Source organism: Schistocerca americana, chromosome 3, assembly GCF_021461395.2.
Source record: "Schistocerca americana isolate TAMUIC-IGC-003095 chromosome 3, iqSchAmer2.1, whole genome shotgun sequence".
NCBI classification, from domain to species: Eukaryota; Metazoa; Arthropoda; class Insecta; order Orthoptera; family Acrididae; genus Schistocerca; species Schistocerca americana.
In genome coordinates this window covers 987,591,558-987,603,482 of record NC_060121.1, presented here as the reverse complement: position 1 = coordinate 987,603,482, position 11,925 = coordinate 987,591,558, and the positions used below count along the sequence as shown (strand labels likewise).

Sequence of the window (11,925 nt, the reverse complement as noted above, 5' to 3'; positions counted from 1 at the left end):
TACGGTGAGCGTAGTCGTTTGCCACTGATATTTCTTTTCTACACCGACAAATGGCGGGCGAGTAGTAGATTGGGGTTTGTGTCGTGTGAACACACCACATTTGCAGCGATCTTTTGCATGTACAGAAATCTGCGCCGATGTCTGCGCAGACACATCGTTGCGTGTGGACCGGGCTTAACGGAGCAAGGCCCTTTTGTCCTTCGTCCTTGAAAGCTGCGCATGACGTCATCATGATGTCATAAGCGATGCTAGCGCCAATACAAGAACGTTTGGAGAGATATGGCAACGCAGATTATTCAAACCTTTGTTTCTTTGTTCAGAGATACTTCCTGAATAAAGTTTATAGCTTTCGAACAATCCGAACTCTTTAGTAACGGTTAAAAGCGAAAAGGATCGTAGACCTTTCTATCATTATATGCAAGCACTGAGAGGAGAACTGGCAACATCGCCTGTTCCAACACACTATATACTGCGCATTATTTTTTTGACGCAACAGTAGCGCAAAAAGAGAATGTTGTGTTGTCTCCTGAATTGTATGTTCTTCGCATTACACAATCCTGACGCGAACATGCAAATTGCGCAAGGTTCTATGTTGAAGGTATGGTAGGGAATATCTTTGTTATGTTGTGCGACAAATGTTTGTGGCGCGTTTGGCGGGTGACGTTTGTTTTGTTGCTTTGCAGAAAGAATGCAGATTTTATGGATTGTTGCATAGGTGGTTGTTGTTAATAGTAACGGTGTAAAATAACAGAAAGCGAACTATATAGGAAGTTATACGAATATTTTGATGTATATACTTGCAAAGGGAAAGAAGAAATATGGATGAAGAAGGGGAGGAACCCTTCGTAGCATTGGACTCTTTACTAGAAGTGAATCTTGTTGAAGATACGACTGCTGAAACGCCTACACTTGGTGAAGGAGGTAATATGAAGAATCAGTTATATTTTAGCGTTGTGTTATACATAATTTAAAGAAAGATGTAGGGCAATCTCTTTTTAAGCGTCTGTTAAATGTGCCTGTTTGGTAGGAAATTAATGGTTTACGTTTCGTAACAATCCGTTGTTGTTATTTTAAGAAAATTAGACTATCGTATAAACCAATTTTCAAGAGAGTCGCTTGTCGTTTGCCAAATAAAAAACTTGACAACTTCATGTTGCCGTAGTACACAATGTGCAGGACCTCGGTTTACACTGTATGTCGCCGCAGAAGATTACATTGCTAGAACTGTGGATTAGCTTAGATTCAGTTTTTCTTCCATAGACCCAAAACTGAATTGACTCACGTGGGTTTGGAACAAGCCATAAAATCTAAAATAAAAAGTATAAAACATCTGGATATAATATTTACTATCCTGCTCATTTATCAGGAGATTGTCAAAATATGTGAATACCCTACAGTGAAGTGGAACTGCTAATATTACAGAATTAATACCCTTCCAGAATGAAGCATAGTTATGCACTTTTAATAAATTGAACATACACAAAAGAACATTCTTTACTGTTGTGACCAAGTGCTGTGAACACCGAAATCTAACAGAAGTTTTTACTTAAGCTGATCTAACAGGCCCAGTTAAGACATTCATCTATAAAGCAGGAGTTCCTTACCAAAACGTCTTTCAAACTCTGTTTACACTGTATTTTATCTGAAACCAAGTTTTTAATTTTTCTTGGCAATTTATTGAAACTGAATGTTCCTGAATATTGGTGAGTGAATTCAGGTCTTCATGTAGATTGTTATTCCTAGCATTGTTACTATGTTTTGAGCTACTGGTTGGAAGTAGACATATTACTTGCAACAAATTTCATTAAGAAATATACTGAGAAGTAGTAGTTAGAATACAAAGTTCCATAACAGGATTGTACATTACGTTCATGAATTTACACCGCAAATGAGTCTTATTACACGCTTTGTACACTGAAAACTTTTTCTCAGTTTGACGAGTTACACCAGAATATGATCCTTTATGTCATGATTGATTAAAAGTAGTCAAAATACGCAAGTTTTTTTTATATGTATATTTCCTATATGTACATTATTTTCACTGCAAATACAGGCTTGTTTAGGCACTACAGTAAATCTGTGGTAGCCCTTTCCTACTGAAGGTATTATCAAGTTGTAATACCAGAAATTTAACTCTGCCAGCGTCTTCAATCAGCATGTCTTTATATATTATAACCATGCTGGTTACAGGATCTGAACTCCATAGAGTGGGTCTATTCAAAGTTTAATTACAGTGATTTGTTTTTAAACCATTTATTACTGTCAGTGAAAATTTGATTAGGAGCGATCTCGAAATCTGTACTTGACTTGCTACTTATTGCAATGTTTGAGTCATCTGCAAACAAAAGAAACTTTAAGCATCTGGCATTGTAACAGACGAAATGTTATTTCTGTACTGAAGTAAAAGCAAGGGACCCAACATGGAACATCAGGAACACCTCTTGTAATTAATTTCCTGTCAGATTAAGACTGATTGCTTACTCCACAAGTATTTAGCAATGACACTCTTTGTTTCCTGTTTGGTAGGTAAGACTTGAGTCGTTTTGCAGCACTGTTAGTGACACCATATTCTAATTTGCTTAAGAGTGTGCTGTGATTCACACATTCAAAGACTTTTGACAGGTCACAGAAAAGGCCAGTAGCCTCTAATTTGTTATCTAATGAATTATGGACGTTCTCACTGTATGTATAAATAGCCTTCTCTGTATCGGAACCATTAAGAAAACCAAATTGTTACTTGGACAATATATTACTTGCAGTCAGATGCTTGAACACGTCCTTTTCAGATATATTTGAAGAAGCTGGCAAGAGTGAAATTGATTGATGCTTTGATGGTATCTCTTTGTCCCCATTCTTTTAAAGAGGCTCAACTTCAGCATATTTTAGCCAGTCTGGAGATGTTCTGCCGATAACAGATTGATAACACAAATAACTTTGATAGAACTCAACTTGCATGAGCACTCTTGGATTGACTTTGTTGATTTGTTGTCATAACAACTAGAATATTTTGATTTTAAGGATTTTGTGATGACTGCTACTTTCTTAGGGAGATGTAAGTAATCATTTTACTAAAATTATCTGTAAAGACTGGTCTCAGATATTCCGGGACTTTTGTGGCAGGGGATACAACCCGTCGGCTTTGGACATTGACGTCACAAGTCGCCAATCGAGAAGCGATACTTCTTAGTGTTGTAGCTCCCTTCAGTGGCTGATAAGTGTTTTTTGGCTTTTTTTAAAAAAAAATCTCACGAGATAGAATAAACAGATCCACTTTATTAAGCAATCAGTAAAAAAACAAAACTGAAACATAACAGCAAAAGCGAAAATGGTAAACTGCTATCTGGCGACTTGTGACATCATTGTCCAAAGCCGACGGGTTGTATCCCCTGCTGCACTAGACCCGATATTCCATTGCACTATTCACTGCACCTGATAACCAGGCTGTGAGTTACAAAACCAAAGTACTTCTTTAAGAGGTTTGCAACACTACATTCTGTTTGTTGTTGTTAATCGTTGTGTTTCCCAGTACCTTATAAGTGCTGTCATCAGAAATGACCATAGTCATTATGATATGACCAGTTAAGCAAAAGTTCAGATGTGATTATGTTTTCTAGATCCTTTGAAAGATGGCGGCCTAGAGAGCAGGCCTAATAGGCTTGGAGAAGACCCTGTGAACAGTAACATTAGTTATGTTAGAAATACAGGGCTGGATAATTGTGTGCCAGACTGTAATTTGGATCCTATTCAGATTGCGTGGGGAATGGATTTGGAAGAGGATACGTTCTACAAGGATCTCTTCAAAGGTAAGGCTCAGAACAAAGTAGGTTCAACACATTTATCATCCCATATTTGCTGACAGAGTAGACTGGGAGTTTCTGTGTTTGAATGTACATATTCCGACATTTTTATACCATTTCTCTGTAGAGTAACTCATTTACCGTGCAGTATTTGAAGGGTTGCATGCTAGTTGCTTTGGTTGAAGAGCATTGTGAGAGAACACATAGGCCCTGTTACGCAGCATTACTCTGTTATGGGAATTGTAGATTTTGTAGTGACCTCTGATCTTGATGTAAAGACACAAAACTGGTGGTTTCGCACCCATTAATTGAAATTGATAACAGTGAGATTTTCGGGGGAAATTCAAGCGGAAGGGAAAGGCACATGGAAAGTGGAGGTGCTGTATTTGTTGCATTAGACAAAAAACTCAAATCCACCAAGATATAAATTGAAGCTGCATGTGAAATTGTTTGGGAAATACTCAGTATCAGTGGTGGGAAAAAAATAATTGGTTCATTGTGTCGCCCACCAGACTCATCTCGTGATGTAACTGAAAAATTAAGAGAAAACCTCAGTTCACTTGTACATAAGTTCCACAGTCATACTGTAATCGTCGGTGGTGGTTGTTGTTGTTGTTGTGGTCTTCAGTCCTGAGACCGATTTGATGCAGCTCTCCATGCTACTCTATCCTGTGCAAGCTTCTTCATCTCCCAGTACCTACTGCAGCCTACATCCTTCTGAATCTGCTTAGTGTATTCATCTCTTGGTCTCCCTCTACGATTTTTACCCTCCACGCTGCCCTCAAATACTAAATTGGTGATCCCTCGATGTCTCAGAACATGTCCTACCAACTGATCCCTTCTTCTAGTCAAGTTGTGCCACAAGCTCCTCTTCTCCCCAATTCTATTCAGTACCTCCTCATTAGTCATGTGATCTACCCATCTAATCTTCAGCATTCTTCTGTAGCACCACATTTCGAAAGCTTTTATTCTCTTCTTGTCTAAACTATTTATCGTCCACATTTCACGTCCATACATGGCTACACTCCATACAAATACTTTCAGAAACAACTTCCTGACATTTAAATCTATACTCGATGTTAACAAATTTTTCTTCTTCAGAAACGCTTTCCTTGCCATTGCCAGTCTACATTTTATATCCTCTCTACTTCAACCATCTTTAGTTATTTTGCTACCCAAATAGCAAAACACCGGTGGAGACTTTAAATCATCCACCATTTAATTGGGAAAATTACAATTTTGTTAGTGGTGGGCGGGATAATCCATCCTGTGAAACTTCAGTAAATACCTTCTCTGAAGACTACCTTGAACAGATAGATAGGAACCCCAGTGTTGAAGGAAATACATTGCATCTAACGGCAGCAAATAGACCTGACCTCTTCGTGTGTGTCCACATTGAAACCAGTATCGGTGACCATGACGCAGTCGTGGCAACAACGATTACCAGAGTACAAAGGACAACTATATCAGGCATAAAGACATATATGTTCAGTAAACTAGATAAAAAATCAGTAATGTCATATCTCAATGAGGTACTCAAAACAGAGTTGATCACGCAGTGGATAGATATGCACCCAGTAGAACAGTTCATAATGGGAGGGAGACTCCATTATATACAGTCACTGTAAAGAAACTTCTAAAGAAACAGAGATTACTACATAATAGGTGTAGAACAAAGTGTTGGTCTGTAGATAGAGAGATTCTGAATGGGGTCAACAGAAACATGCGATCTCACGCGTCGGCTTTGACCCGTGACGTAAGGGAGTTGTGGTGTGTGACGTCATTACGGTGCGGAGTTTGGTTTGTGAGTGTGGCGTGTTTGTAGATGTCGTGTTGTTGTTTGTTGTGCCCTCTGGTGGTATGTTCATGGTTTTCGTTTGTTTGGTGTGTTGGGCTCAGTTTGCTTTTGCTCAGTGGTGAGTGCTGCGTGCGTATTTTTGAAGCGGAATTTGTATCAGTGAGTTAACGGTTTTGTGTGATGGTTAATGTAATGATGATTGCTGTACGTCGGGTGAGTTTGTTATTAAGTGTATTCGGTTGTGGTTTTTTGTTCAGGAATGGATATGAAAGACCAGATTAATAGTTCTCGGTTGAGGGCTATGATGGGGGACACAGCTTTAGAGCTGATTAAATTCCTTCAGCTATTTGGCTTAATTGCCGAGGTCGTGAAGTGCGGTGTGTGCCATGAACCAATGAAATTGGTTAAAGTTCCGGTCTCTCGGACCAGGGCTGTTACATGTGGCGCTGTCGCAAAGATGACGTATGGCGTTCCATACGGCGCGGTACCTGGTTCGAGAAGTCTAGATTGGGCATGCTTGAGATTGTGCTTGTTACATATTATTTTTGTTATAGATCCCCACAGAGTTTTTGCGCGCATGAGACTGGTGTGAGTGAGAGGACTGTTTTAGATTGGTATTCCTTTTGTCGTGAAGTGTGTTCGGAATTTATTAAGTACAGGGGTAAGTTGGGGGGCATGGGGTGGTTGTGGAGGTGGACGAGTCACAGTTTGGGAAAAGGAAGTATGGGAGGGGGAAGTCTGTGGCTGGTCTTTGGGTGTGGGGGGGCTGTTGTTCCGGGGGGTGGGGGTTCCGAATGTGTTTTTAGGGTTGTGGAAGGGAGGTCGAAGGCTGAATTAGTGGGGTTAATTGAGGAATATATAGAGCCGGGGTCCACAATAGTTTCTGATGCTTTTTTTCTCGTAGGGGGTTGGGTGAGAGGGGATTTAATCATTTAGTAGTGAACCATAGTTTAGAGTTTAAGAATTATGAGGCGGGCTTGTACTAATACAATAGAGGGGATGTGGGGGGCGGTTAAGTCAGTTCTTGGGAGGGGGAAGAGGCGCTCTTCCAACCTTCAGTCTCATTTAGATGAGTACTGTTGGCGGAAGAGTGTCCCAAAGGCTATTGTATTGTTCGGGTTTTTTTAAGGGCCGTGGGTAAAATGTATAGACTGAAAGTGGTTAGTTAGGTGGGTGGGGGTGGGTAGGTAGGTGGGTGGGTGGCTGTGGTTCAGGGTGGGGTGGGTGGTTTATTTTGTTGTATAGTGTTTGTTAAGGTGGGGGGGAGTGTGTTTTTTGTTTTAGTTGTGGAGGATCTATTTTGTTGAAGTTTTTGTTGAGTTGTAGTGTGTGATTGAGATGTTTTTTATGTTGCATTTGGTTTTTGTTTGTGGGTTTTTTATTTTGGGGTTGGGGGGGGGGAGGGGGGTTGAGGTGTGGGTGGGTTGGGTTTTTCTTTTGGTTCAGTATTTTTTCGTTGGTTTTGTGTGTGTGTGTGTGTGTGTGTGTGTGTGTGTGTGTGTGTGTGTGTGTGTGGTGGCCAATCTAGTTTGTGGGGCTGGAACTTTCTTGTGGTAAGTTCTCATTTTTTTGTTTTTGGCGTATGTGTTGTGTATTGGGGTATAGGGAAGTGTTTCATTGAAATTTGTGGCTGTGAAGGTTGGTATTGGTATTCATATTGGGAGATGTTTTTGAGTTACGTAGGTCAAGGGTAGTGGTCGATCCTAAGTTATGGGATTGGGAGCTGCTGTTGAGCTATATAGTTGGAGAGAAGTGTTCAGTCTGAATGTTTGGTGGAGTATGTTGATTTTTGTAATGGGAGATGGGATCAGGAGCTGCTGTTGAGCTATATAGGTCAAGGGAAGTGTTCGATCCCAATTTATGGGATCGGGAGCTGCTGTAGATATATGTACGTCAAGGGAAGTGTTTGTTCGTAATGTTTTGCGGTGTATTTTGATTTTTGTATTGGGAGGTGGGATCGGGAGTTGCTGTTGAGCTATTTAGGTCAAGGGAAGTGTTCGATCCCAATTTATGGGATCGGGAGCTACTGTAGATCTATATAGGTCAAGGGAAGTGTCCGATTCCAGATAATAATGTTTTTTTTGGTATTTGGTGAGTTTTGTGATGTCGATTTTTTTCGTCGTCTTGCGTGGTTTTGTATGGCGGTGGATGGCTAAATTTGTTTATATTTAGTTTCTCCCCACCCAAAAACCCCCAATTTCCCACGCTTGTCCCGTTAGAGTCATTAGGCTTTTTGTGAAACCTGTGTGTGTGTTGTTTTTCTATGTATTTTCGTCTTTATGATACGTATGCAACGATTTTATATCCGCCATATTGGAATTGTCATTTATGGTCGTTTCCGCCATATTTGTGACGTCATGGGTCAAAGCCGACGGGTGGGATCGGACGCTTCCGTATTTCCTCTGAATGGAACTCATTCGGCTGTCAAGAGAGCAATGTGTGATGCATCCAGTGACTACCGTTTGAGAACATTGTCAAATGACATTTCACAAAATCCAAAGAAATTCTGGTCATATGTAAAGGCTGTTTGTGGCACCAAAGTTAGTGTCCAGTCCCTAGCGAATGAGACAGGAACTGAACTTAAGAGTAGCAAAGCAAAAGCTGAAATGCTTACCTTTGTTTTCAAATGTTTCTTTATAAAGGAAAACCCAAGAGAACTGGCCCAATTTAATCCTTGTACCACTGAAGAGATGAATGAAATAAGTATTAATGTCAGTGGTGTTGAAAGACAGCTGAAATTGTTAAAATTGAGGAAAGCTCCAGGCCCCGATGAAATCCCTGTCAGAGTGTATAATGATTTTTGGCTGCGTTAGGCGTTCTTCTCACTGGAATCTATCATAGATCCGTTAAACAAAATACTGTGCCCAGTTCTCGGAAAATGCACAGGTCACACCTGTCTACAAGAAAGGTAGTAGAAGTGATCCACAAAACTACTGCATCATTTACTCCCTAGAGTCCTACTCTACTTCTCAACTTCTGTACTCTTAGTAGATACTGTGTCTATATGTACTATTCAAGTCCCACTATCCTACAATTCGTCAGTGTACTTATTAAGCTGACATTCCCTCTGTGTGTGTGTGTGTGTGTGTGTGTGTGTGTGTGTGTTTGCGCGCGCGCACATGTGCATATTTCCCTTTGTACACATATTCTTTCCTTTACAATATGTGGTGATTCTCACATCGTGACAGGCTTTTTAGTCTGTAATTTCAATATTTGTGTCTAAATGTATTTTTGTATGTATGCGGATGTGTGTTCGTGTAGTCGGATTCTTCGGCCTTCTTATCTAAAGATAAGATGTAGGTTATTAGAAACTATGGAAAAAAGAAAGGACTTCATTGATAGAAGTTTGTGAGTATGGAAAGAGGGAAAAATAGATAGGTCCTCAAACGAGAAGTAAGAAAGGGGGAGAAAAAAATAGATATGGTTGCTAAGATCTAAGAAGAGAAAGAAGATAGCCCCAAAGACAGGAAACCCTTCCCACCTCCCCTCCTCCAGGATCCCTACCCCTCAGGTACTTGGGTGAGACGCCGGAGGTGGTTTGGTGTTAAATCGTCTCCTACAGAACGGACATTCCCACCTTCACCCTTGAGGTCCCCGAAGGATATCTTAGCAATCCTATGGAAACGGCAAATGGTGAAGAATTGGGCACACTTGTTTGCGAGGGATGTTTGAAAGGTGTGATGTGTGTTTTTTGTTAGCCATGATTTATTTACTCTTGTAAACCATGCTTTTATTTACAATACCCACCCCTTTCAAAACCTATACAAACCCTCTCATTTACATCACATCTCATAAAAGGTATAAAATACTCTATGCAAAATAGAAAATTTATACACTATAGTATCACAGTTGTTTAATTATTCACCTCATATTATATTACCATAAATATAATACTCTATTCATTTTATTTTGTGTCGATATCACTTTCTTTCTTATTCTGTGATTCTCCTGAGTTTTCTTTATCTTGTAGTCGTATCCAGTTTTTCTAAACACTAAACTATAGGATAGTTTAAGATGTTAGGAATAGATGACAGAATCGTTTCAGATTTTAAAGGAATTCTGTGCAGGAAAACTATCTAGTATTGCCGAGGTTGGGGAAATATCTTTGATCCATGGCTGATGCGCAGAGCAGTCTGAGTTGTAGTGGGGAGATGTATAGTCTCAGCGTGCCCCATGTTTAAGTTTAATGATTTTGCTGTTTCCTCTTCATTTATTGCTTTCATGTCAAATGAAAACAAATTGGATTTCTGTGGCCGGGAGCTATCAAGTGAATTAAAATGCATTCACATAATTACGGAAGGGTAAAACATATTATTAGTTTCAGGTTTTATTTTATTTCCAATTTTCTGACAGTTGAGCATTAATCGCCTTGCGGAACAATGAAGTTATTTTTGTCAGTTTTCTAAAGAAATTTGGCTTTTATTAATCTTTTCCACTGAGGCAATCAATGTATTTGAAGCAAAGTGTTTCATATGCATGTTTTCATCTTCTAGCACCTATGCCATTATGCCATAATAAAGAACCAAACATGAGAATATAGTACTGGTACTCCAAGAAAATTTACATATGGATCTGCACTGTAAGCCAAATTATGCATTTTAGTATGGTTCACGAAATTCCAATGCTCGTGGAGTATCCTCTGATGTCTTGTTTCTTTTATAACATAATGTAAGATCTTTTAATGTTTTACAATTATGAACACGGGCTTCCTGCGTCATTGTAGCTGCACAAGCGCAGTGATGCCTGTTATCTTGTGCTCTCTGGTAACTCCTGAAATGAACCTATGTCTAACAGGTTGCGGGAAAATATTGTGAATGATTGTTTGAAAAGCGTTACTTTCAAAGTAAATTTCCTTTAATGCAAGATGAACTATGTGCAAGAATGTATGATGAATTTCTTAAATCACAGAGCATTTGACTCTCAATTAAAAATCAACTCTGTGAGGACGATCATTAAAAAAAAATTTTGAGCCCAGAAGATCAAACATTTATGTCATTATTAAAAATTTTATTGGCACATTTGTGTGATGTATCTGAAAGTGTAACTCACGAAAAAAAGATCAACATTATATGTGAAAGCTTCTCTTGCAGCTTATTAATCTTCGAGACCAATATTATATGTGGAAGCTTTGCTTTTCTTGGAACAACACTATATATATTAATTTAAATCATTAACTTTTCCTATTTCTCTGTACGCACCGCTTAACAGTGATGTTGCTTTTGGCGGACTACATCACGTGTTCTGCTGTCATTGGCTGGAGAGATCACGTGACATGAGCCATAACTGGCTTACAAAAGTGCATCGCAATCTCAATTTCAATGCTTTGGAAAGTAACATGTGGTGTTTGGTTGAATTCGAATTTATACTTTTGTAATACGAAAATATGCAGCGCACATGTTGCTACACATGAAATATTTTTCCAAAATGCCTTTTTTTTTAAAAGGGGGGGGGGGGGGGTGAAGTGTATTTTCACCCGGGAGAAAGTGTATTTCTTACCGTGAAATCCGGGAATTTTTTTTTTCTTGTCCTTGTTTACATCCTGTTTAATCTTTTTTAAGTTTTCCCAAGATGAATTCTCAATATTTACTGTACCCCATTCTGAGGCTTCGCCTAGAAGGTACACCACAGCAAATTCTATCTTCTCAGAATCTTCCCAATTTTTTGGTAATGCTTGGTTAAATCTTTTTAAGAAATGGGTCGGATGTCATCTCCGTCTGGCTTAAATTTAGGGAATTGTCTAGATAACCCTGAATTAGCCCCCCCCCCCCCCCCCCCCCCCTTTGCAGATCAGTCATCACTTCACTAGTTAATACCACATTACGTGAAGTTATCCTTTTATCTACTTTATCCTGGATAAGCTTGAATTCTTTCCACAGGTCATCTATATCTTTCCTGTTATCATTAAGTTCAGAAGATAGAATGGGAGATACGTTTCCGGATGTTACTCTCTCAGTAACTTTTTGATCTATAATATTTTCAACCTGTTCCTCCAAACTACTTGTATTTATGATATCAGAGTTGACTAATTTCTCTTTGAAGTTCCTTTCCACATTATCTACTCATGTATTAACACCTGTAATTTGCAATTGAATTAATGGCATTAAATTATCCTGCTTAACAACACTCTCTTTCAACGTGCTCAACCCTTGCTTTACAGCATTAAATGTAACATTACACACATTTTCAATTGGTCCTAACTTCTCATTAAGCTCTGATTCTACACTATCACATTTGTCTTCAATATTCAGTTCTAACCTTTTTTTTTATCAAATCCTGAAAATTATCATTCTGTTTCTGACTAAAGTCAGTGAACATTTGATTTACATGAAT

At 39.1% G+C, this 11,925-nt stretch overlaps 1 protein-coding gene across 1 annotated transcript in view; it reads left to right on the top strand.

Annotated features, from left to right (window-relative positions):
- Positions 1-331: 331 nt before the first annotated feature.
- The window catches only part of LOC124606565, a 115,669-nt gene continuing 104,075 nt past the window's right edge, over positions 332-11,925 (top strand). Inside the window, exons 1-3 of the mRNA XM_047138549.1 lie at positions 332-598; positions 684-921; positions 3,615-3,803. Of these exons, the coding sequence (XP_046994505.1) occupies positions 819-921; positions 3,615-3,803 (292 nt within the window). The 5' untranslated portion in view covers positions 332-598; positions 684-818. The remainder of the gene's footprint in view (positions 599-683; positions 922-3,614; positions 3,804-11,925) is intronic.